A 27,705-nucleotide genomic window follows, 5' to 3' on the forward strand; every position below is an offset into this window, starting at 1 on the left:
CAAAACTCAATGTTTTTCAACCTGAGCCATTTGACTCGTGGACTTCAGTTCCCAGAATTCCCCAGCCAGCATATTCTGGCAGCTGAATCCCACACGTCTCAGTTGCCCAGGCTGACAAATGCTGTCCTCTGCCGCATCTCCTGATGAGGAGGGGTGTTTTTTTGCATGTACAGTAACTAGTTACGATTGGGTTGCTTACGCTTCACTCATCTTGATTGACAGTTGTGTAAGGAGGGCAGGACTAGAAGGTTGGCGTTTAGACGCTCGGAATGCATAAACGTACAAATAGAAGAGGGTGAGATTTGAATATTATTTGTTTTTTTTTTCCTGGGACAGAAACAAAACCCGCCCATTTTATGAGAATGGCAAGTTAGAATAACTGGAAATGAACTACAGGAGCAAAAATAGGAGCTGCTGCTGTTTGGATCGAAATCGCTGGATCCTTTTTTGGGCACCAGACAAAGGAAATATCCTTTCACAAGTCAATTGAATAAAGACTCTAAAGGACTCTACACGATTCCTATATCTCGGTTGAAACGTGCACAGAATGGACCGGCTCAAAGTACGCCGAGTACAAGGCCACAGAAATGATCAAGTGGGCTAGTGTAAGATTTCATTGAATAACTCTCCTGCCAATATCAGGCTGTGGATGCCTATTGGTTGCTTACAGCGTACATGTAATTCGTGAAATCTTCCTCTCTATTGGCTAATTCTCCTAGCTGTTAGGTGGCTATTCTCGAGATTCCTCTTTCCTATTGGTTACGATTTTCATGAGAGGCGGAACATTCCTTTCAGTTTAGAACCCGGCTGCTGAAGGAGGGCATTGCTGTTGCAGCCCCGAAGAAAGGAGGCAAGAAGAAACTGGGGTTCCCTCTGGCCCTGTTTGGGGGCACTCCGGACGTCATGGAGGACGGTATCTATGGTAGGGCTCCTTAAGACTCTTCCATTGGGAAGCTTAAAGAGGGGAGATAAAGGGGCAGATTACGAGACCCGCCCAATAACTACAATAGGAAAAAGAGTGGGTGGACTGAGCCATTCAGTACCAGTTGCGTAGGGGGCGGGGCCGATCCTTACAAAGAGGGGTGAGGCCGGAGTAAACCATGCGAAATGAAGGGGGAATGCCGGGTTGGCCCGTTCCATAATAAGGGGGAAATCGGGATTTTATTCATTTAATGATAGGGGTGCGACGCGTTCCATCGATTGGGATATACATGAACCGGGCGGGGGTGGGTGGGATTTTTAGGCTATACCATGACAGGAGGGAGGGTGGATGGAATGCACCATTGTCTGACTTCCAATTAGATAAAATGGGGTGGGTCTGTTTAAGCGGCTCTCGAAAGAGATGGAGGAGGGTGAGAATTGGCAACCTACTGAAGGAATTGATGAGACGGCTCTAAAAAAGCACCGTTATAATTTAAATAGGAGGCTGTACCATTCCTCTGAGGGAAGGGGCACTTTGTGATTGGATCCAACCATGCTGCGAGGGGAGAGGGGGGAGAATTGTCTAAATATTATAAATTATAGACTCTCATCCTGTTTATTTTTAACATGTTACCCCTACTAATAATATCACACCTTATTTATTAATATTATTTAATTTAAATGTGTGGGAGCTGCCAAGGGATGGTTTAAAAAGTCTTGGTTAAAAACGGTGTTAGGCATAATTCGTATAATAATCGTTTTTAATCAGGTGAACTGGCTGTCTAGAATGGCCTCAGATTGTGAGGTGTATACATTTAACAAATACATGAGTGGCATATGCATTTAGTAAATAATAAAATAATTTATGTGTCAGGTTATTTCAGATGTTCATTGCCTCTGGGCTCCTTACATTTTCAATAAAATAATTAAGCAACCCCCATTTCTTCTTTGGAACTGAATTAAAGTTTGTGTAACTGAAAAAGATTCCGGATATTATGCACTGCCCCCAACTGCTTTTACAAACAAACATGAAACGTAAGAATTACTCAGAGGACTGTATGTGCATGTTCCCTCACCTGCAGGCTGGCCTTCATTATAAGTTCTTGTTCTGGGTGTGCCTCTGAACTGAAAGCTGGACATCCTAGGCCTAGAGGAAGTGGCTTTTGCAAAGTTTTTTTTAAATATATATATCTTGCTTTCCTATATAACATACCTGATTATCTACTCATCTCATTTCCTGCTTGTAACAACCCTGTGAAGTAGACTATGCTAGTGTTAATGACTCAAAGTTGCTATCCAGAGATCAACATTTGGACCTGTGAACTTCGGTTTCTTGACAGCTTGGTTCCTCTTATGCACACATTGTAAATGAATCTTGAATAACCACTTTAAAGCTTGCATCTGTTAACAAGATTGGAATTGTTTTAAGTCGGTCATAAGTCCCAGCCGGAAGGAGGAGTTTGATGTAAACAACATGGACGATGAAAGAATGATAATAAGTATTTATACAACATTGAAGATTGGCATTGCATGGACTTGTCTGGCCCAAAGCAGAGAGAATAAATTCCAACTGAATGCGAGAAAAAAATCCTTTTAGTGATTAGATAGTGAAATCAATTGCCTAACGAGGCAGGGGGGTTCCCATTGCTGGATGTGTTCAGATAATGACTTAACTGCCATCTGTTAGGGTTGCTTTCATTGGATCTGGGTATAGACCAATGTTTGTCAACCTCAACAGCTTTAAGATGTGTGGACTTCAGCTCCCCTTTCTGGAATCCTGAGAGATAAACTGACAATAATAAAGTTGCTGAGATAAAGGAACAATAACAAAAATCTGGAAAGATAACTTTAAAGGACACAAGAGACATGTATGAATAAGGTTGAAACATTCCTTAAGCCCTGGGAAGCAAGATAGTATTGGCAAGAGATTCAGGCAGGTTTGATTCACTAGGATATAAGAGGGAAAGAAGGTAAAATAGCAAGATTTGCAAAGTTCTGTTGTTACAGCCTATCTCAATAAAATATAATTCAAATTTCCTATGCAATGTTTTTTTTTCTTTTGCTAATAATTTAATTGATATTTTTAATCATAGTGAAAACCAATATAAACCAAACTAGAAGAAAGGGGGAAAAGAAAAACTCAGAATGGGCAGGAAAAAGAAAAAAAAGAAAAGACAACAAAAACAATAATTAAAAAATAGCTTCCAACTATCACATCAAGCATATGCTAATACACTGACTTTTCACTCTCTTTTAAAGTTACAAATAAAAACAAAAACTCACACACTATCTTTTATTAAAATGCAATTAAGAAATCTTCATCTTTTCAATCCTAGTTCAGCAAAAAGGGGGGGAGCACTAGGACTCAGTAGAAATAGCAAACAGTTTATCCCTGGTCAAATAATTCAACTTTATGTTCCTTCTTTTTTGCTCTGTGCAATCTTGACCTTTAAATCATTCTTATGGCATATTAGATTTAATCATTACTTTTTGATATTTAAAAGCAGTTTTCAAAGCTTCCAGTAGCCTACTTTGAAAATCCCATGAAGAGATTTCCCAGGATTCTTGTTACAGCTGTTCAAAATCCAGGTCCAGTCCTTTTTAAAAAATTGTCTTAGGTATTCTTATTTTGTTAATACCAGTTTTCTTATCTTACATGCCTTCATACTCTATAATGTGTATGTTAGGTAAAGGGCTTTTAAAAAGTTTTTCTCATTATCTTCTAAAATTTTCTCCAATAAAATCTTTATCTTTTCTGAGATATTAGTTATTAATATTTCAATTCATGCTTCAAAAAACTTAGGATAAAAGGTTATATCAAATTACCCATTTTACCCAAATTACCCATTTAAAGTTATTTCTTATTGGATTTTATTTATTAACATTTATATGTTAATTTATATGGTCTCTCATCTCACAAAAGTGACTGGCCAACTTACAACAAACTCCCTCTAGTATTCATTTGCAACCTTCATCAAACCTCAGTTCCTAATATAGGTTTAGTTTTGTTTCAGTCATTTCCTGTGAGTATATTATTTAATTTATAGACTTGTTTTTCAAATCTTATAGCAAAAATAAACATTGTGATCTCCCAATCTATTTTAAACTTTCTTAATTTTTTTCTTTTTGCCAATTGTATATTAATTTAAATTCTCTGCTTAAAAGTTCTTAAATCCAAGGAAGAAGGTAAAACTCACATGTCAAATTAGAGTTGCCGTTTTGAAGGTCCCCAATATCCATAAAATGGTGAAATGAAACATACCTGAATATAATTCCAAACTGCGTTCAGTTCCTAATGTCTTTAGGAAAAACACTGCTGATACTCAACTTTGAGTGCTCAAGCCCATGAGAGATCACTATTTTATGATCTTCTCATAAAGAAGTGGCCAAACTCTGAAGCTCTTGTACACCCCATTCTTCACAGTGGCCCTTGTTCATGAACTTCAGTCAGCCGTGACTGAAGATGCTCTGTGAAATCTCTTTCTGTTCTGTTCTACCTTGAATGGCTGATACTTAACACTTAATACACATATTGTTTGTCCCAGATTTACAACCATAATGGATCCTGCCTATTACGATCGTAAGTTGTAACAGTCATAAACCAGTCATCATGTGATCAGCCAAATTTTATAACCTTTTTTTCATTGCTGAAAACCAGAAGTAAATGCTGATTATCAGCAAAACATCAGAAATTGCATTTATGACCGTGGGAAGGGGAGAACCAGCAGGGTCATAAGTATCTTTTGTGGGGGAGGTCTGTTGGAACATTGAACAATTGTTAAGCAACTGCTCAAAAATCAAAGGGCCACCTGTATGTCCCCTTCTGACACTGTCACAATTTCTTGAAATGGAGGCATGAATATGGATGTGGGCTCATTGGAAAAGAGACCCCTGGCTTTTTCTAAAGGTTCAAAGTAACAAGAACAGTACGCTTTCTTCAGTCTGCTTCCTTTCTTCCATTGCAGTGCCTCCAGATCTGACACCAGAGGAGAGGCTAGAGTTGGAGAACATCCGGCGACGGAAGCAGGAGCTCTTGGTGGAAATCCAACGCTTGAGAGATGAACTCAGTGAAGCCATGAATGAGGTGGAGGGGCTGGAGGCCAATGAGGGAAGGTGAGGGATTCCTTCTCTCTAGAGAAGATTATCTAAGGCAGGGGTTCCCAATCTTGGCAACTTCAAACCTCCCAGAATTCCCCAGCCAGCCATGGTGGCTGGAGAATTCTGGGAGTTGAAGTCCACACATTGCCAAGATTGGGAACCACTGGTCTAAAGACTGCTTTCCTATCAAGACATTTCAAGACAGGCTTTTCTGAGACTGTTCTAGTCTTCTCTGAACATATGAGTCCCTGAGTTACCTCAGCATATGCCTGTTCTAATTAGCGGCTAGTTCCTTGACGTCTGAGATTTCCTTTTAGTATATACTACAAATAATGTGGCTTCCACTGATCTAAAGCAGGGGTGTCAAACTCATTTTCATTGAGGGCCACATCATGGTTGTGTCTGACCTAAGGAGGGCAGGGTGGACGTTACCAGCTCAATGTTACTCGTGTCAGGGGCGCCTGTGGTGGCCCAAGCACTCTGCCAATGAAAATGGGCTCCCTAGATCCGTTTTCAGTTGCAATGGCCTCCTGAAACCCTCTGTCAGTGAAAACTGAGCTTGAGGGGCCACACGCAGCCCTCCTGAGCTCCATTTTGCTGGCAGAGGCACTGTGGGCCGGTCCTTTGTTGTTTCAGGGAGGAGGCGTGGGCCAGATCTAAGCACCCCATGGGCCGAATTGGCCCCCGGGCCTTGAGTTTGACATTCCTGTACCAGAGTATTTTTGAAATCTCTAAAATGTGGATCCCTGTGTTTGTGTCAGGGCTTTTAATTGTTTTAAAAGATGTCCATTATTGAGCCAAAGGTTTTATATACATTACAGGTAATTCTTTTTTAGCAACCACAACTGGGACTAGCAACTCACTTGTTAAATGAAAAGGTTGCAAAATGAAACCGCAGCTGTGCTTACAATATTACTTAAACTTTCATTTGTTTTACAGACTTGCAAAGGTTGTAAATGCAATAAATGGTCATAAAACTACTTTTTCATTATTGTTAACTGTATGAGGCAGTTGTTAAAGGACTGCTATCTATATCTTAAGTATTCTGTTCTTTGTAGAAGGAATGCTTTTATAAAGGCCGCGCCTATTACTATTTGGGTGAGCACAATTAAAACTCATTAAGTATACTACTTTCTTCAGCTGTATGATGTGTAGTCATGCACAGTTTTAACTGATGGAAGTAAATCAATGAAATGAAAATCCACATAAGGCAATGACAAAAAGTTATTTTATTAGGTTGCAGCCTTAATTGTAGGAAATATTAGGCTGAACTTCTTCCCTTGCCTTGGGGGAATCATGGTTTTTTGTAAAGCAGCCTTTTCTTTTCTGGACTGAGGAACTGAATTAAGTATATTCTTCATGGCTATTTGTGTTATATTATGAGAACAAAGGGGGATTGTGAGATAGCATCATTCTTGAGAGACAGAAAATAAATGATTCCCAGGAAGAGCTGTTTATTTTAAATAGCAACACAAAACCTCTGTTGCCCTGCATTCTGATAGCCTGCCATGCCCACCTAACCTTCACTATCTTCTTCCTTCCACTGTTGATAAGATGTGCTAGGAGGCAGCTTCTGGCTGCCTGGCTGCCTTCCCAAGGCCAAGCACACACTTCTATAAATTTTGTGTGTTTTGCAATGCTTCAGGAGGCCTGAGTTGGGGCTGAAATAGAGGCCCAGCAGTGGATGATTGAGGCTACTGAAGGCCCCATGCCCCTGCTTAGCCCTTGTGCCATCACTGTCACCACCTCTGAGAAGTGTCATTGTGCAGGGTGGCCAAAAGAGCCAAGATGGAGGGAGAAGATAGGCAACCCCTTACCTTCCAAGACTCAGAGCTGGGAGGGACTAATCTGGGAATGGTTTGAATCAAGTGGGCCCTTGCCTAATGTTTGGCAGCATTTGATTAAAGATGGCAACAGAGCCTGCTGGTCATATGTTGTCACGGCTTTATGAATGCGTCGCTTAGTGATGGAAATTCTGGTTACAATTACTATCATTAACCGAGGACTACCTGCGTGTGTATTCAAAAGCCTAAATGAGCTTAAAATGTTGCAGTTCCTTTCTGTAAGAGTCAAAGGTATGATTCTTTGTCTTGGACAGTAAAACTCTACAGAGAAACCGGAAGATGGGGATGGGGCGTAAGAAGTTCAATATGGATCCCAAAAAAGTAAGTGAGTGAAGGGTTTGCATGTTATGATATCTAAAGATTAGTCCAAGGGAAAACAAATGTTTCCTGATGACACAGGAATTGCTGGGAATGAGAAATCATGATTTTCTTCCCCAGGACTGGTTAGGAGAGAATTATATGATTGAGGGGCAGGAAACCCAGTTGAGAAACCCAGAGAGCCAGTTTAGTTAGGCATCAGATTAGAAAGCAGGAGACTGAGTTCAAGTCCTACCTTAGTCATGAAAACCAGCTTCATGACTTTGGGCCAATCATTCATTCTCAGCCGAACCACCCTCCAGGGTTGTTGTTGTGGGGAAAATAGGAGAAGGAAGATCTGTTGGACATGTTTATCACATTGATTTATTTGTAAAAATCAAGCACACATACACATATATACACCTATACACAAACTAACCTATCTGATATTTCGGAGTTAAAAATAATTGGAGGATGGGAACATATTTGTGTCTGGTCTACATTTTTTTTTTACTTCATTGCCTTTTCTAGGGAATACAATTCCTGGTGGAAAACGAACTTCTGCGTTCCACACCTGAGGATATTGCTCGCTTCCTTTACAAAGGGGAAGGCCTCAACAAGACAGCCATTGGGGACTACCTTGGCGAGAGGTGAGCAAGAACTGCAATGATGGGAGGAGCAAATGAGAGTGAGAAGATTGCAGCCATTGATAGCACAGTGTAGATTAAACTACAGTACAGAGCTTCCTGGAACTCTGGAAAAGAGCATAGATATTGAAGTATGATACATTAAATTTATTCAGAAAGGAGGGGTGAGAAAAGACTAAATGTGGGTGTTTTAGAATGAATTCTAAGCAGATTGGAGCGGTCATGAGGGAAGAAAATAGGCTAAACATTTCAGTGATTGGGATGGTAGGAATAACTGTTCAAAGGGGCAGGATTAATACAAAGTCTCTTAATCTTTTATTCAGGGAGGAGTTTAATATTGGTGTGCTCCATGCCTTTGTTGATTTGCATGAATTTACTGACCTCAACCTAGTGCAAGCACTCAGGTGAGTCTGGAAATCTTCAGCCATCTACTGTATTAGAGTCCTCATTAGCTACAGTAATTTTCCAACAGTTTGGCTGCAGTACCTCTTGTTTATATCTTTTTTTTGGGGGGGGGGGTAAGAGCAATAATTTATTGTTTCTCCTGCTAAAGGGGAAGCAGAGCTTGCCTGAAGCCACCACTTCTGTTCCTGTCTCACCCAACCCAGAGCCCTGTAGGTGAATGAGCATCAATTCCCACAGCCCTTCCTTTAGTTTTGTAAGAGGAAGAATGCGATCCTTTGGCATTCGTCTCATTTATTACACTTCTCTATAACAAATCTATACGATAGTCTATAATATATGCTATGGTTTCTCTACATCACTACACCCCATTTCTTAACAATCTCATGATATGTTTCTATATAGATGGGCGGAGGATTCTTTGGCTTTCCATATTTAGTTATACTTTATCTCCCAACTGCATAGTAGTTATTGTAGGTAATGCACCTCAGGTACAAAGGCTAATTATAGTGGATGAGACCAAACCTTATAAGAACAAAGGCATAGAAAGTCAGAATTGAAAAGACAGCACAAACTGCCAATGCTGTCTCCTAGTTAGCTGTTGCAAGAAGATCACACAGATTGACTACAAACAGTGACACGGCAATGTAGCAACCATGAGCACTGGAATTTCTGCAAGAAATATCCACTTGCCTGTAAGCCAAAACTGTTGGGATCCCAAAATATACAAAGTAGTAGAAAATGAAGAACGTAAAAGTGCTCTGGAACTTTGGAGTTCAAACAATCATCTGCCATGTAATCCCTCAAATTTAACAAATGTTGAAAAAAAAAGTCTGGGTAGTGGACAGTGAAATAACTGAAGGCAACAGAAGAGAAGAGAAAAAGAATTGGAGAAAAACATAAAATTCTAAGACTTGTAAGTAGAAGTAGAACAACTATTGCAAAAGAAAATAAAGATAATACCCATAGTGATAGGCTTCTTGGGTTCAATCTCAAAACATCTGAAGCAGTACTTCAACCCCACAGGCATTGACAAAATCACTATCAGTCAGCTGCAAAAGGCAGTCTTACTTTGAACACCTTTTAACTTGCAAAAATAGCCTTGATATCATCACACAATCACATTTGCCTCTCCCAAATCCTTGGGGACATCTGGCTGACAGTGCAATGAACCACAATAATTTATTAAATGTATGTCACCTGATATATAATAATTTACAGTTGTTAAAAAACATATAAAAACAAAGAACAGTAGAAAACCGAACACATAAAAACAATACAGGAAGGAAGGAAAAAAAGGAAAAAGTCAACCTCTCCAAATGAAGAATGCACAGCCTAAATTTGAATTTGTTTTCTAAACATGCAAAATTTGTACTTTTAGATGGATGGGGGGAAATTGATCGCCCATGCTGAGGAGCACTTCAGCCTTTGCTAGGTATAGAGAATGCTGAAAATCAAATGCAAAGTAATGAAAGAGGATACAAAACACAGAATGCAAAACATCCCAGATATGGAATCAATTTGCAATAATGAGATCTGTAAGATCTCTGGTTTTCAAAATAAAGAACGTATCCAATAGAGGTAGTCCTAGACTTACAACCACAATTAAGTCCAAAATTTCTAAGCAGGACAGTTGTTAAATGCGTTTGCTCCACTTTTACAACTTTTCTTGCCAGAGTTGTTAATTGAATCACTGAGGTGGTTAAGTTAGTAACACGGTTGTTAAGTGAATCTGACTTTCCCATTGACTTTTCTTGTCAGAAGGTTGCAAAAGGTGATCACGTGACCCCTGGACACTGCAACCATCATAAATACATGCCAGTTGCCAACCATCCGACTTTTAATCATGTGACCATGGGGATGCTACAAAGATAGCAAGCATGAGGAATGATCATAAGTCTTTTTCTTTCAGAGCCATTTTTTCAGTGCTAAATGCATGGTTGTAAATTGAGGACTACCTGTATTTATCATCAGACAAATGAGAACTTCCCCTGTGTCTTCATTCATGGCTTCCCATTCCTCTTTGCAGGCAGTTCCTGTGGAGTTTTCGACTACCAGGAGAAGCCCAGAAAATTGATCGCATGATGGAAGCCTTTGCTCAGCGCTACTGTCTGTGCAACCCAGGGGTCTTTCAGTCTACAGGTATAGCATTTTTTTTTTTTTTTGAGAAAGAGAATGGGGACCACAGAGTTTTGAATCACAGACCTTCTTTGGGTTAATGAAGAATGTGGGCAGTGTTTGAAGCAAACTCTGAATATTAAGTACCAGGACATTCCTACCATTTATTTCCCTGTGAGTTCACTGGTATTTGCTTGCGGAGCATATTTTTCCTGCTTACAAGAATTAAAGATTCATTAATGTCTATAAAAGTACAAAGCTTCAAGAGAACACTTTTTTCAGTGGGAGAACCAAAGTCTCTCCAAAGAAAACTTATTAAGTTGTATGAAAAGTTCCAGAACACTGGCTGATCCCTCCACTTTGTCACCACATTTTGCACACTCTACCAAACACATTATTCTTTGGATACAAAAAAACAGAACAATTCAATAGTTGGAAGAGATGAGATATCATTGTCCCAATATTTGTAGCTCAGTGTTGAAACGAGGAGTCCTCGGTGCTCTCTGAGCTTGGTTGTTTTCTGCAGTCACTAGCACTGCTGATGTTACCTACCTTGGATAATGAAACATCTGCAAGAAACAACTAAGGTCAAAGAGCATCACGGACACCTCATCTCATTGTCTGTTACTGCATCAGTATGGTTCACTATACCCAGGTTCTGATAGGAAAATAGGAGTTGGGAAATGCTGTATACACTAACTTGAACTTTAGATACCTCTTGTATGAAAGGGTAACTAAGAAATAAATGTTTATCTGAAAAGCAGGATTTCAGGAAAGAAAACCTTCATCCAGGCCTCAGTTGGCCAAATTCATTCTGTAACCATAGCTTGTTTACCCTGGTGGAGTGGTCCTACGTTTCAATGGATCAATTTTACCCAGAAGAATCAGATATCAGATTGTTTTAAATGGTGAGCTTTGTTAGAATCTCTCTAAAGATGGTGCTAGATTATTCTGCATTGGGCCACAGCCTATTTTAATCCATTCCTGTTATAAGTACAGTTATAGTTATTCTTTGAGCCACATACGTGTTTATCTGAATCGTAAGAGCTAAGTATTCTAAAACTACTTGTTAGAAATAGCTTGTGTAGAATAAGGTGAGAATCTGAGACTAAATTACATATAGGTAATTCTTAACTTACAGCAGTTCATTTAGTGGCCATTCGAAGTTACAACAGAACTGAAAAAAATGACTTACATCCATTTTTCATACAATCTCCCCATGATTAATGATCAAAATTCAGCCGCTTGGCAGCTGACTCATATTTATGATGATTGCAGTGTCCCGGAGTCATGTGATCACCTTTTGCAAACTTCTGACAAACAAAGTCAATGGGGAAGCCAGATTCACTTAACAGCTGTTACTACCTTAACAACTGCAATGATTCTCTTAACAACTGTGGCAAGAAAGGTGGTAAAATGGGGCAAAATTCACTTAACAAACATCTTGATTAGCAACATAAATTTTGGGCTCAATTGTGGTTATATATATTTGGATCCTATTATGTTTGAATATTTCCTTCAAATATTCCTTAAAAATACTTAAACACATTAGAGAAAAGCTTTGCATGACCTTCTTTGCCTGAAGAATGTAGGTTGCTTCAGACAGGAAGTATTTCTAAAGTATTTTCTCATGTAGCCTGTTAAGTAGTTCAGACCGGAAGCACAATTAGGACTGCTAACTATTTTTATTGTAAGGTTACGTTTGCAGAATCTTGCAAGCCTGAAAATAATTTCTCCAGTGCTTTATTTTTATTCTGCAGAAAAACCAGGGAGGGTCCCTTCGTATATATTTTCCAGGTCGCCTTCGCTTCGATGGGCTGAGATAACTGTCTAGGCTGCGGCTCTTCCTCCTATCTCCCAGGTTTTTTACCACATTCTATTATAGAGTAGCCTGAAATGGTCCTGTCTAAAGACTCTGTAATAAGGTACTCACAGTATTTCAGAACCGCCAAAAAGATGAAACAAATGAGCTACCATTCTATAACTTACGTTCCCTCTAGTATTTTTCCTATAATAATTTTATCCTCTAATGAGAACTTGAAGAAAAACCTGTACCTTACATCTACTCAGATGCACAGAAGTAAGCTCTGAAACGCTTACTGAGTTCTTTGTTCCCCCAGATACTTGTTATGTCCTCTCTTTTGCGGTGATCATGCTAAACACCAGCCTTCACAACCCCAACGTCCGAGACAAGCCCACAGTTGAGAGGTTCATCACGATGAACCGTGGTATCAATGACGGGGGCGACTTGCCGGAGGAGTTGCTGCGGGTGAGAAGTTAGCAAAGTGAACACAGGGCTAGATGATTCTCTGGTTTGAAGGCTAGTGGGAGGGCTCTACCACCTTTTGTAGTTTTTTTTTTTTTTTTTTTTTTTTATCATTTCAAACATTCTCTGCCCAGTCCTGAGGTACTTTTATATAGGGTTTCCCAGCCTTTGCAACTTTAAGACACGTGGACTTCAATTCCCAGAATACTGCAGCTAACTCTACTGGGGAATTCTGCAAGGGTTGAAGTTGGCACATCTTAAAAGTTTGCAAAAGTTGGGAGTCCCTATTCTCATACTTTGTTTTCACATAATGCTATTACTGCGACTGCAGTTTCTTCTACATTCATTTTAAATACTTTGCTTTCATTTATAAGTGTGTTTCATTTGTAAATTTTGGAATTATTTTATCCCCTCCATTGTATAGTCAATCAAGCATGGTCACTGTGCCATGGAAATTCAAACAGACACACCTTTTTTCTTGCCAAGAAAGGAATAGAATTCCTGTCTGTAATTCCACTCCTTTCTCCCCTCCTGCTAGAATCTGTACGACAGCATCCGTAATGAGCCCTTCAAGATCCCAGAGGATGATGGGAACGACTTGACCCACACATTTTTTAACCCCGATCGCGAGGGCTGGCTCCTCAAGCTGGGTGAGAGGCGCGCCCCCTGTTTCCTCTTTAAACACTATGGCCTTTTCTCCCCTTCCCTGCTACCCTTCCCCCTGCCCTCTCCCACCACCCCTACCCCACGATCTTTGCACGCCTCTGCACTCTCCTCTCTTCCCCCCCACCTGTTGTGTCATTTAAAGCATGACCTCTCTCTTCATCAGATCAAAGGGATCCTCCTGAAATCCACCCTGATGTCCCTCCCTTTCCCATTAACCAAATATATATTGTATATAAAAACCCACGGGGATCCATTGAATTGCAGAGGTCTTCCTTTCTCTCCCCGCCTCCCAGTTGAGGTGGATCTTCTCTGACAGATGATGAGAGGGGTCTTCTGGGATTTTTGTGAATTGCCTTTAAAAGCAGGCAAGTAACCGAAACCCCAGTATCAGGCCACTGAAAACCATATCTCTAGTGTCTGATATCTCACCATTATTGCTGGTACCTTTTCAAACCTATTGGATGCATCTATAAATCAGGTGGGGTGGGAGAGACAGATTAAAACAATGGAATATTCCAGCCTTAAATCTCGATTCATAGTCAGATCATGCAGTCTTTACTTTTCCACACTATTTAGGGCAATTAGCCGAACTACTACCAGTTTAAGTTCTGTCATAAAACATTTTTATTAGTGTAGCTAAAAATGCACATTGTAGAATAATTATCTACCCTTGGGCTACTTTGTAAACCAGAGACAAAGAATTCCTCCTGGAGCAAGGAGAAAGTAGCTTTATGATACCATTGTTAGGTTGAAGCAAGTGGAATAGCACTCTCGACAAGAGTGAGGCACGAAATAGGTGACCTTTAGGATCGTCAGGGAATCTTCCTGTCCATCCAAAGTAGCAGGCAAGGCCACAAATGTGAAGTCAGATCCAGACTAGAAGAAATCCAAAGTGACACCATAGATTCAAAAATGGTATAATCCTTGGGATCCGCTGTTTTAAGTGATTGGATGGGACTGTGATCACTGAGTCCTGATTTCCTATCAGGAGATTGAGATAGAATAGTACAGGTAATCCTTGACTTACAACTATTTGTTTAAACAATAATTGTTTAACAATTGTTTGAAAATACAACAGCACTGTAAAAAGTGACTTACAGACACTCCTTGCATTTATGACCATCCCAGTGTCCCCATGAACATGTGATCCACTTTTGGGTGCTTCGCAACCCACATGTATTTATAATGGTTGCAGCATTCCAAATTCACGTGATTGCTTTTGTGATCTTCCCAGCCAGCTTCCAACAAGCAAAGCCAAGGAGAAGCCACATTCACTTAATGATCGTATGATTCATTTAACAATTGTGGCAAAAATCATCATAAATTTGGGCACAACTCACTTAACGACAGATGTTGGAAATTCGACTGTGCTTGTAAGTTGAGGACTATCTGTAACGGTGCTTTATTTTGCTCTTCTATGTTCTGATTAGAATTTAAATCACATTCCTGTTTGTTCTTTTGCTCTTGTAGCAAATCTTGGCTTTGGAGCAGAGAACAAGTTAAGGAATAAAAGCATATAAACTGAGCATATAAATACTTGCTGGTCGAAATAAACCACTTTTAAGTTCTTCCACCAAGGATGTGGCTGTTTCCTACCACATCACCCTTTCCTGTGCAGATCAACAATAGAATGTAGTGTTTGCTGTAGGTAAAATATTGCACGTCTTTTGTTGCCAAACTGAAATAGAAGAGGACAGATGGACAATAAAAAGAAGAGGAAGGATTGTGTGGCCCAAACACTGTATGTTCAAGGTGAAGGAAACGTGAAAAAAAGCAATATTTGTGCAAGGGCGGGGGGGGGGGGAATAGAAGTTAGCCTAGTCATTTTCCTCAGAGAAGTTAAATGGACAGTGAATTAATTTTGAAGAGCTGTGCTTGGAATCTGAATTCTGGCTTGATTAAGATGCAGCTTGCTGGACAAACCAGAACTCTTGACGACTTAGTAATCTACCTGTAGAAATGAGTGATTAGCAAACCATTGTTGCAATCATTTTTGCCTCCCTGTGGAGGCCATTATGTAGCAAAGTTGGTTGTATCATGGTTTGCAAATGTCACCTAAATCTCTAGAGCAAGGGTGTCCAATCTTGGCAATTTTAAGATCTGTGGACTCTCAAAAGTTGCCAAGATTGGACGCTCCTGTTCTAGAGATAGGGTTTTCTGTAACCTGTCAAAGGTTTAAAAAGCCTTGTCATTTAGGAAAGTTATGCCTATCCCATTTATATCCATTCCCATAAAATTTAAAACCTTCCTCCCTCTGCCTGTCCCATTTTCCTATCCCATTGCCCCCAAATGCCTATGTCTGTGTTGGAGGATTTTTGATTTGACCATGTACTTCTACCTTATGTTGATGTAACTTGTTCTCCTTTCTCTCTCTTCCTCTCTCTCTTCCTCTCTCTTTTTCTCTTCCTCTCTCTCTTTCTCACCCCCATTCTCTCTATCCTGATTCCCCTGGTCCCTGCCTTCTCTTCTCTCTCTTTGCTCCCTTCTTTCCCCACCACTGCTACCCTTCCCCCCTCTCTCCTCCACCATCCCACGGCGCGGACTACATTTGTTCTACTGTCTGAATACTGCCCCCAAACCAGGAGGTAGGTGAGAGGAGGGGGCCTTTTGCTTTGCAGTTGACAGCTGGTTTGCCTGGTGCATTTTGGACTGGAAGCGGGTCTGCGGTTGGGCTTTAGGGCATGGAGGGATGGGAAATGTTGTAATATCAGTTGTGATGGGGTTCAGTGGATCCAAAATGAATGTGGAGGAGATATAAGGAACTAGCATTCTCTTCACCCCTAGAATAGTACATGTCTTGATGCAGGGGTGAGCATCCATTTTCTGTTGAGTATTCTATCATTCCCTCAGTGATCATCTGTTTGGGACCATTTGATAATTGGAGGGTGGGGCTGCAGCAAAAGCAGTGGGTGGGGGCACCCATTCTTTCTTTTTGACATCCCCTTCATCCTTCCCTTTCTGACACTTTCCCTTCTCTCTCAATCTGTTTTCCCCTTTCCCACCCTCCCCACCCCATTGCAGCAAGCCACCAGGTAATAGACACAGCTGTTGATAGAGGTTTGAATTGATCATGTTTATAGCTTTAGGGCAGGGATGCATACAATGAAGCTGTGGTGCCACTGGAAGGGAAGGACAAAATATTAATGGATTGAGAGGTTGAGCAAGTTTTGTGGGGTGGGTGAGAAAATTTCATCTCCCCAAGGCTTTGCAGTTACTCTCATACCTTCAGTCCTATTACCACCATATTCAAACAGTACAGTTTTAGGTGTTTTTGAGGTATGCAGATAGGTTGTGAATTGTTCACAATCTGCATCTCATAAATAATCTACCTGTCTTAATGGATTACTTTTTAGAAAGCAGGCCTATCCTCCCCCCCCCCCAATTGAAACAAAAGAGAGAGATAAGGTGGCTGAGACAGAGCATAGATTCTTGTATCTTTTAATACTCATGCAGATTTCGAGATGCAACTTCCATTGAGAGGCAGTATGTTATGGATGTCAGCTTTAGCTTCCCAGAAGTATCTGCTTGGCAATTATCGGAAGCAACAAAGACTGGGTTATGTGGATTTTTGGTGTATTCTGAAGTTCCTCAAAGAGTATTTTGGCATCTCATAGCTTTGTCCATTTCCACTTGAGAGGCTAAGGGCTCTTTGAAATTACCTTAATTGAGAACTGCCAAAATAGGGGGATGGGGAAGAGTTGAAATCCTTATCCAGTGATAAACCAGATTTGCACCCATGCATTTGTACAGATTAGCTTTGCCTCAAGCTGGGAATGACTGTTGGCTTTGCAACAAATTTGAACTTGTATCTTGTTTCAAGCCTAGAGCAATTGCTTGCTTTGCATGCTAAAAGCACTGCTTTTTCTTAAAAATGTAGGTTGAGTTAAAAAGAATCAAGTGCTTATGCAAAAGCTGTTTCCCTCTAGAATTGAGAAAGGCTTTGTTTAGAAAGGCTAGAAATTTCTCCCAGTCTCCTCACAGTGACCTTGTTTAGAGGGGATTTGATTCTGAGACACAGCTGTGCTTTGTTGGAGCAGCTTGTATTAAGTCAGGAGTATATTTGCTTTTTAGAGTGTCAATTTATGCTCAGTGATAACCCTGATATTTAGTTGCTAAAACGCAGGTCCAAATTGTCCCAAACATACTTTTTCAGAAGGCAACTGGACTTTCTTGTTTTTCTTTGAAGAAGTTATCTCCAACAGCCTGAGCCTGTGTTCAACCATGAAGGGAGACACAGGGCAGAAAACATCCTGCAGAGAGCGCAGCTCCAATTTCTCAATGAGAAACCCTGAGGACAAAAATAAACCTCCCAAGTGGGGGGTAACTCTCTAAAAAGAATGTAAATAACCAACTGTCAGCAAGGAATATAAATCCTTTCCTTCCACACCATTCCATACCAAGAGTTGAAGAAGCTTCTTGGGTAAGAAGTAAAGATCTTCAAAGAATAACAAGAAAGTCCTGTTGCCTTTTGAAAAAGCATCTTTGGGATAACCTTGACCTAGATGACTGAGAGACATTTCCAAATTGATGATAAATTAAAGCTACTCCCAATATTATAAGCTTCAGGACAGCCTTACAAATCTTGGCATAAAAAAGATTCGAATTGTATCCATTCTTAAGTTTACATTTAAAAAAATAGGAATAGTAATTGGAATCCCTCAATGCTCATAAAATAAATCCATTGTTGGAAAAGGTACTGTTTTGCAAACTCCTAGAATCCTTTCCAGCTGTGTTTCATTACTTTGACTCAGTTTTGTGCTCTTTTTGTCTTGTTCTTCCTTCTTTTTTTCCCCTCTTGTGTCTTACGTTGTTTCTGAATTCTTTATTGCATTGGCTTTGTTCATAAGCATGGCTTCCTTACCCAAAATATGAAGATAGAGAATGTTTAGTGACCAAAGTAGACATAGATGTAAAATGAGAATGGATTCCCCTTCTTGTTTTCAGGAGGACGGGTGAAGACCTGGAAGCGACGCTGGTTCATCTTGACTGACAACTGCCTCTATTACTTTGAATACACCACAGTTAGTACAGTTTCCCTCTCCCACCCATCCTGCACTCCTCCTATTTGCAAGTCGGAATCGTAAAGAGTCCTAGAGTTTGCAATTCAGGGAATCAAATGGGCCAGGCTTGCAACAAGAGGATGGTAGTCTAGGAACAATGGCCCACTCGGAACAGAAAAGCTGCTCAATAAATATTACATTTACATGTAATATTACATTGTAGGTAGAAAGAAGGCAGGATGCAGCAAACTGTTTCCCTAAACTCTGCAAGATTAACAGCCAGTTCATAATTGCTCCCTGCATGATTTTTATGGTTGTAAACAAAATCAACAGTATCTCAAATACAGAAGCACCAGTGCTATTCCAAGTCCTACGATCAAGTGCTGTAATAGATAAGTACATTATGAGAAGCTAGGCATAGACTGCCATCTAGTCTGTCACACTGGTGAAGAGCTAGTTTCTCTGGGTTAGGACTCTAATCTGCTTTATAAAATCTATATTATCTGAAATCATCAGAGACAATTGTTGTCCAGATCAGATCTGGATTGGTCACCAGGACCAGAGATTTACTCTAGATTTGGACTTGTGCCCATCCTCAGGGAACCTCTCTATACTTGAATATATGCTTTGGGCTGTTCTGTGAATCGTATTTATGTAGTGCCTTCCTATTGGCTGATTAGTGTGTTGATGGCTGGAAATCGGCTAAAGTTTCCTTGTGCTACCAGGCCCTCATGGAAGGACCCTAAGCTGGTGGAAAATTAGCACTCCTGTTAGTTAATGTCATTTGATAAGGGACCCGTTTCCCAGGCTTCAGTCATTTCCCTGGCTAACACTATTCAGACAATGGGAAGGCACCACATAAATGTGACTCAAAGAATAGCCCAAAGCACCTATTCCAGTAAAGAGAACTTCCCTGAAGATGGGCTCCAGCACAAGTCCGAAAGCTCAGAAGAGTAAATCTCTGGTCCTGGTAACCATCCCAGATTTGAGCTTGCAAAATTATTCTGGGACACATATATTTGCCTTCATTCATGAGATATGATTATCATCACGCTTGATTTTACCTTCACAACTGCCTTGTGAGGGAGTTATGGCTGACAAATAATAGCAATAGCACTTAGACTTATATACCGCTTCACAGTACTTTACAGCCCTCTCTAAGTGGTTTACAGAGTCAGCCTATTGCCCCCAACAATCTGGGTCCTCATTTTACCTTGAAAGGATGGAAGGCTGAGTCAACCTTGAGCCAGTCAGGATCAAACTTCTGACAGTTGGCACAGTCAGCCTGCAAACCACTGCGCCATCAGGGCTCACTAGAATCGTCTAGTACAGAGATGGTGAACATTTTTCTGCTTGGGTGCCAAAAGGGTGCACACATGCGTGATAGCGCGTGCCCACACCCATAATGTAATGCCCTCCTTCAGTACATGCATGCACAACGCTCCATGCATGCACGCAGGTGTCATTGAAGCATCCGGACTTTCAATAAGCCAGTTGGGCCATTTTTTGCCCTCCTCAGGCTTCAGAAAAGCCTCTGGAGCCTGTGGATGGTGAAAAATGAGCCCAACGAGCTTATCGGAAGTTTGGAAATGAATGTCCAGTAGTTTTTGGCATCCACAGGCTCATGGGGCTTTCCTGGAGCATGGGGAGGGCAAAAACTGCCTCCTTGCACTCTTCAGAAGGCCGAAAATCAGCTGGCCAAAGCGCGCATCCGTGCTGGAGCTGACATAGAGCAATGCCTTGTGTGCCCTCAGATATGGTTCTGCATGCCACCTGTGGCACATGTGCCAGAAGTTCGTTAACAAGGGTCTAGTGAGTTTCATGAAGGGGTGGGGGTGTCCCAACACTGAAAGTACTTCATCACAGCAATGCTCATTCCTCAAACTCTAGAAAAGGCCCCATCTAACATAGTCTTTCTCAAATGTGTGCCTTCCAGACACATTGAGAATAGCGCTCTGAGAATTTCCAGACATTAGTTTACAGTTAAAAATTCTAGGAGCTATAATCCCAAATTAGGGAGAGCAATTAAACTTGGCCCTCCAAGAGATTTCCTGGAACAAGATGCTTTCAATGCCCTACCTTTTCTACCTACCCAGATTATTGGGCCTATTCTGTTTCATTCATATTTTTAAAATCCATTTTTAGGATAAAGAGCCAAGAGGCATCATCCCACTGGAAAACCTAAGCATTCGGGAAGTAGAAGACCCACGGAAACCAGTAAGTGATGCTGTATTATGATTGCTTACAGCATTGCTAAAGTGGCTGCTTGCTGGATATGATTCGTGGTTGGCCACGTTTCATTTGCAGAAAAATTTATATTTCACTTTTCTTCTGATTGTCTGCCTTGGACCAACAGTCCCTAACTAAAGCTTGGGAAGGCAGGCAGGCAGGCAGGCAGGCAAATAAAGCAAAGTTTCAAGACGTTGGCTAGCCAGAGAATTAGCAAAAGCTTTTTTTTAAAAAAAATTATAGGAAAGATCATTTGCATACTTCATTTACCTCTGTTTCTAATGGTTCACAACAGAGAGCATCAAGGACTCCACAGTTCAACCCTGAACCACAAGTATTCCCTTTTATTTTCCTTCTCAAAATATTCTCTTTTATTTCCCTTCTCTGTACTCACAAATCTGCTGGAAGGCATTTTCACGAACCATTTGCAAAAGGGTGGCCTTTTAAAGGCTTTCTCTTCCTTTCATCACTCTTATTTTATTTTTGTAGAATTGTTTTGAACTCTACATTCCCAATAACAAGGGCCAGCTAATCAAAGCCTGTAAGACTGAGGCAGATGGACGTGTGGTTGAGGGGAATCATATGGTCTACCGCATCTCGGCGCCTACACAGGAAGAAAAAGATGAGTGGATTAAATCCATCAAGTGAGAATAAGATTTTATTTTTTTTCCAGGATTCTTGATTCCCAGCTGTAGCTCCTGATAATCCACTTGAAATTCCAAGACTTTATTTAGCAGAAAGAGAAAGCAATTGATTTAACTTCTATGGAGATTAACCCAAACTTTTGCACAGAACCTTCAGAACATGTTATGATATCCATCCCATAAATCTTGAAATTTTTCCAGAATTTGACAACCTACTCTCACTTAATAAGATTTGAGAGATATTCTTAAAAAGAAATCTGTTTCTTTTTATTAGGAGACACAGATGTTGTCTTAGGCAGGGGTTCCGTGAGCCCAGGCATGCTACTGGGCTGTGTGGGGTTTGCAACCGGGCTACGGATATGGCCAGCAAGCACACGCACATTCACTTGGGCAAGTGCGGGGAGCACATGCATGTGCACTCCATTTGCATGCGGTAGGTGCATGTGCATGCCATTGGCACAAATGGAGTGTTGTTGCACATGCACATGAGCTTACTGGCCACTCATGCGAAACCGTCCCCTTCATCCCGCGCAGGTCCACAAAGCCGGAAACTTTGGGGAATTTTGCTCTTAGGGATCTCTTTTTTCTGTTTTTTTTAATCCTGTCTGTTCTTCTTAGTTAATATCTGTCATGCAGAGATATTATTAAATTAGAAAGATTTCTTCTTTCCAATAAACCTTTGGTTACATAGTTCAGAAATGAAGAAACTGATAGAATAGTCTTAATATAGTCCTTAGAGATTTTGGAGCTAGAAAAAGAGGAAGAAAAACTTGATTTGGTAATCTTAGAAGTCATTCTACTATGCAAAGTATTGCAGGGAAGGCTCAGTTGAAGTCCCACATTTTAATCTTTTCACATGAGTTAAGAATAGGAACAGTCCAGAGAGGCTTTTATTATGCAGTTTAATAAAAGCTAAATGTTTCATTCAGCATTCTGAATAGGACAAATTCATAGTGGGGTTCTTGGAAAACATAGAGCTAATAAGGCAAAAATTTAATGCAGTAGAAGTGCCACTTCTCTGCAGGTGAGAAATGAAACATCTGCGATCAAAATATTATAGCCTCTAAAACTTAGATATGTCCAATTTGCTTCCTTCAAAAATAAATTAGTAAGTGACCAACTGTATTAAAATCTTTAGTCAAAATTTTCTTATTTTAATCTATTGATCTGAGGCTGCATTTCCTCATTGCAATGCATATAGGAAGATTGCCTAAAGAGCATGCCTTTTGTTGTGATTTAACATTTCAACAAGTATGTATAGACATGCCCTTTACTTCTTTTCCTCCCTCTCCTCTTTTTTCCCCATTTCCTTGTTAAGCACATGTTTAGACCACTTGATTTGATTGAAGGATTAGTTAAGTGGAGCTAATAGAGTTAAACTGAGCTAAAAAATATTGTGGGAGTCCAACCACTATCTTAACATGTTCTGTGGCGCAAAGGCATATCATGACATAATTTCAGATTGTAGCTTGTCCTGTGAACACAGAAATTCTCTTGACAGCAAACTAGGCTTGGAATGTGGTGCATTACATAAAAGCAACCATTATAATATTAATGGCTAAGCAGGATTTGGAATTTGTACTTCCAGATCTACGCTGCTTGAGGCTTAAATGGGGGTAGAGGGAAACACAGTCCCTTTCCCTCTTTTGTACCTGGCTCCTTAATGCTCCATATCACACTTTTTTTACAGGGCTGCTGTAAGCGTGGATCCTTTTTACGAGATGTTGGCTGCCCGCAAGAAACGGATCTCAGTGAAGCAGAAACAGGAGCAGGCATGAGGTGGGGATTAGCTAGTTCCCATCCTTTCCCCTCTCTGTACATCCTCCTGTATTATCTCTCGGATCTTCTGACAAACCCACCTGGGTTGAACTCCATGAAACCAACCATTCCTATCGTGGGTCCACCACACTACTTGGCCAGTCTAATGGCATGCCAGCATCCCACTGCCTCCACTCACTCATCCCCCCCATCCCCAGAGCTTCCTCTAGCCCTGTGGGAGTTTGCCAGTGGGACTTGAGCTTGGGCAACTGCCACAGTGCTGCAACTTCAGGGAATGGATGCATTCTTTGTGTTTTGAGGCAGCTTCTCCAAACCGAATTAATCTTCAGCCTTCATCAGACAGAGTCAGATGTTTTGAAGCATCTCAGTTAACCCCAGCACACCTTGACTAGGGGCAATCAGCTTTGATCATGGTAAACGAACATTTCCTACTTTGACTGGACTTCTTCGTTCTGCTTCCCAACATAACAGCTGGTCTGCATGTCTGAGAAGAAGAAAAATGGAAAAACCCTTTCAGACTATTGGCAGTTTAGAACGTGGGGAAGCCCTTATTTTCATTCATCGGTTGCAGAAAAATCACACCTTGCTCGCCTAAGCTAAGCACATCAGGGAGTAATCTAGCATGTCTTTTGAACTGCTAGTTTTCTGTGTTTCAGGATCACTCACGTCATTTAATTTCCCCAAACTGCTTTCTGATGCCGATAATCACAGGAGCATTTTTGACATGCTTTTTCTCTGTAGGATGTCCCTTTGAGTTTGTTGCCAAACCAGTCACATTGTGCATCCAAGAAAGCAGTATTCTGGGTCTGGCACACTAATGTTTATAAGCACCCTATTCCCCATTATTTGGGCTTAAGAAAGGAAGTAAACACACCAACAACAACCAGCTGGGGCCAGAGAGCCAGACAATTAAACTATACACACTGACATAATTTTGAACACTATTTGTAGCCTTCAACAGGAATAACTGACACATTTGTGACTGACAGCTTGTAATTGTTCATTGTTAGGCCCAGAAATCATGGTTCCCAAACTTCCTTGATTGCCAAGCAAAAATTGTCTTATGGAGTCATTAGAACATTGCCTCTACCGCTAATTCTCCCTGATCTTTCCTGCCTCAAGTGTAGCAGCAATATATGTGGGGCTTCCTTCTGTAGTTAATTCAATACATTTTTTGGTGGCTTACAGAGGAATTCAAACAAGAACACTGTCATGTTATAACATGATCATTAGGACACTCCCTAATTGGGTGATGACAATTCTGTTTCTGTAGAACTGCAACAAGAATTGCCTTTCTGCATTATCTTTTTCAGATTCAGATTTTTAAAATTCTGGAAACAGTTTTCTTCATTTATAATAAGTCATTATATTATCAGGATGTTTAAAAGACTATATCTCCCATTTTTCCAGAACTCATTTATACTTGCACATTCAGGTTATAAGATCAGAGAATAATAAGGAAGAGAGAAAGAGCTTATGGATTGGAAGAAAAATTAGTCTGTGTAATTAGTTGTGTGCATATTAGGAAATGCAAAAACAAAAGAGTCCTTGATTTACAACCAGTCTCTTAGCAACCAAAATTACAACATCCTCATTCCCCAAGTGCCAAGAACCCAGATTCGAAGTTCCAATAGCTGGGGCCCCACCCCACCCTGCAATGATTACACTTTGGGGTTTTGGCAAGAATCTTGCATTATATGGCCATTTTCAACTTCCCATGGTTACAAGACTTAAATTTACCAAGTTTTTTGTAAAAAAACCTGACATTTACTTACTGGCAAAAACACCCCCATTGCAGACATAGGCCCCCAAAATGTTGAAAATTGAAGTGGGACCCATTTTAACAACTAGAAAAATGTATGACCATAATTCCAGGCTCAATTAAGTCAAGGGCAACCTGTAGTTGTTGTGTTACACTTTTTCCTTTTCCCACCTTCTCCAAGACTTAAGAAGTTTGCTCTTCCCAGTGATAGCCTCATCTGACTGGCTTCCCAAGGCCATCTCCTACTCAAGTGAGAGGGATATTGTTCTTCTTTATCTTGCAACTTGGAGCTCCAAATCTAGTCCACAGTTGCTTTTCCTCAAGTTGTCTCTTAGGTATAACACCTTGGAGCCTGAAGGCTTTTTCAAACTCCGAGTTGAGCTTTCTAAATTGCCAATCACTTTGTGGCACATCTCAGGCCTTTGTGAAGAAGTAGTGCAAAGTCCTCAGGAGCTGCAAAGGTATCCAGCTCGATATTGTAATACCTTTGTCCATGTGCATTTCAGCCTGATTGTCAACCCCTGCCCCAAGAAAAGACACATCAACTCCAGCTGCTTCAAATCCTGTTGAATTTAAACCCGAAGCATCTTCTCCCAAGTTAGAAACTCTGTGGTCAGAATGAGGGGTTGTGTTTTATTCCATTTAGAAGAAAAGCATGAGAGAGAGAAAGGCAGCAAGTGAAAAGAAAGGGATTGATACTAATTTTCAGTCTTTGTATAATGAAAATAAATACCAGAAAATCCAGGATACTCTTTAAAACAGTATTTTCCATCTCAACCCATTAACTAGTTTTCTCAAAGCTGACCCATCTGCTTTATACCTGCTCAAACCCATCCTAGTCAACCCCTTAATCTCTAATCCTAAAGACTGGCTGGTGAATTCTGGAAGTTGAAGTCCACAGATCGTAAAGTTGACACAGTGGGACAGCCTTGCCCTAACCCATGCCTCCTTTTCAATCTTAATTTAATTGTGTTCCCAAAGTGGCTAGCCTTTCCCCTTCTTAACTAAGGTTTAATTCTATTTCAGATCCAAATGTGTAACACAAATATTTTTATAAATCAAGAGTTTCAGAAGAGGAAGATTAAAATTATTAATCTTATAGCTGGCAAAGAGGAAAGAGATTGCCTTTTTTCCAGCTGCATGTCATAACCAAAATTATTTCTCCTTAGCTATAATTTGTGTGGAGATGAGAGGCAGGAGAAAGCTCCCTTTATTTGTTTGAAGGATGAGTTTTTACTGACACTTTCCAGCTGCTTAATAATGATCAATCCCCCCTACCCCCATACATACAAAACACACGCATACAAACACACACAATGTCAACATTCAATATTGCCCTTGGTTCTTTGACCTGCCTTCTGATTTTATATCTCTGGAAAAGCATCTTTGTACATTGGGACTGATTATTACTTGTTCTTCAGCAATACAAATAGTCCTTTTCTTCATTACGGATTTGAATATCTGTCTTGTAGGAAGGAAGTATAACAATATCCCCTCCCCTCCTTGCTCCAGAAGACAAAAAGAGAAAGATGGGCATTTTTTGTTGAAAGAAACTATATGATATTTCCTTTGATGTTGATGTTTTTGATTTATTTTTGATTTATTTGTTTTTAAAGGAAATGTTAACTATTATTTAAAATTTTAATGTATACATCTCTGAATGATATGTAAACACCACAAACCTATCTATGTTTTGGCTGATTCATTATTTTATTGTAATATTTATTAAGGACCAAGAACCTAAGCTGACCAAAGGGGAGAAACTGGAGTTGTGAACTCACAAACATTTGCCTTCTCTTAGACATCCCTTTTATTTAGGAAAGGGGAAAAGGAAAATCCACGTAAGAAACAGCATCTGAAAAATGCCAGAAATGGATAAGAAGTACTTAAATATAACCTTTCAGGCCAGTATCTGCTGTAAGGGAGAGAAAGCAGTGGGTTTTTTTTTCCTCTTCCAAAGGCTTCCCAGAAGCCAGGTTAGATCTTAGCATTGGACTCAGGGTCACCAAGGAATCCTTCTTGAGGCTATTAATATACTGCTCATCTTGCATATCTGTCTCACTGCCAAGGAACCAGATGTAACACAGTAAATACCATTGCTAATAAGATTGTGAACACATGAGTGATCTACCTGAGGAACAAACCTTAGCCCTTTTTCTCCCACAATAAATGCTTAGTTTTCTCCTTCTGGCATCAAACATTTCCTGGCATTTTGCAAATGCTACTCTGAGTGCTACTTTTTAAATTTTATTTATATCTCATGTTTATTATTTTTATAAATAACTCCAGGTGGTGAATATACTCCTTCTTCCTCCTATTTTCCTATTAATAACAGTTAATACTATTAATAGCCTATATCCTACTCTGCTCTATGCCTGGGAGACATGGTTACAGGAAATCTGACGTTTTATGTTTTATGTCAGCAAATATTCATGGAGTAATTCATCTGTTCAGTGGTCTCACCCAATATGAGATAAAGAATGTTATTTAATATCAATAGCTCTGATGAGATTACAACTGTGATTTTATTGAATTTGCATAGGGAAGAAACAGGATTTCTTAAGTAAAAACTTTATTTCTGGATGAGACACCCATGAGAGACATCTCCGTAACTGAGATATGCATGTTAGAACAAGTTCCTTTTAAAATGATACTTGAAGGATTTTTTTAAGGATCTAAAAACTTAAACCTGTCTCCTACTTGGGACACCTCTTAGTCAAATGTAAATTAAACATATTTAGTTGATTTATTTGTTAGAAGTCAATAGCATGAAATTACGTATAAAAGTTTACAGAATACAGACATGGATTAAATCAGACTTCATTTCTGAAATCTAAAAGAATGGTCTCCAGATTAAGATTAAAAATGCGTATGTAAAATGGTTAATTTTTTATTAGTGCTTTTGTTCAAAATTCATAATGGATCACCAATGAAAGGTGACCTTTTAGGTTTCTCACTATACAACCTACAATTTGGTGCTCTCCAGACAATTTGGGAATGGAACTACAACACCCAGAATTCCAAGTAGACAA

At 40.1% G+C, this 27,705-nt stretch overlaps 1 protein-coding gene across 2 annotated transcripts; it reads left to right on the forward strand.

Moving 5' to 3' along the window:
- Window positions 1–790: 790 nt before the first annotated feature.
- Window positions 791–27,559, forward strand: CYTH2 (cytohesin 2). 2 transcript variants are annotated; one of them, XM_032235245.1, is made up of 12 exons: window positions 791–922; window positions 4,887–5,034; window positions 7,118–7,184; window positions 7,692–7,810; window positions 8,131–8,211; window positions 10,239–10,351; window positions 12,448–12,596; window positions 13,132–13,243; window positions 18,204–18,280; window positions 20,405–20,476; window positions 20,978–21,132; window positions 22,823–23,001. In XM_032235245.1, the coding sequence occupies exons 1-12, from the start codon at window positions 904–906 to the stop codon at window positions 22,908–22,910; spliced, it is 1,200 nt and encodes a 399-aa protein (XP_032091136.1). In that variant the 5' UTR covers window positions 791–903; the 3' UTR covers window positions 22,911–23,001. The 2 variants fall into 2 exon arrangements, with proteins under 2 accessions (XP_032091136.1, XP_032091135.1); XM_032235244.1 differs by lacking the exon at window positions 20,978–21,132 and having other exon boundaries at window positions 22,823–27,559.
- The last annotated feature ends 146 nt before the right edge of the window (window positions 27,560–27,705 follow it).

This window comes from Thamnophis elegans, chromosome Z (assembly GCF_009769535.1).
Source record: "Thamnophis elegans isolate rThaEle1 chromosome Z, rThaEle1.pri, whole genome shotgun sequence".
NCBI classification, from domain to species: domain Eukaryota; kingdom Metazoa; phylum Chordata; class Lepidosauria; order Squamata; family Colubridae; genus Thamnophis; species Thamnophis elegans.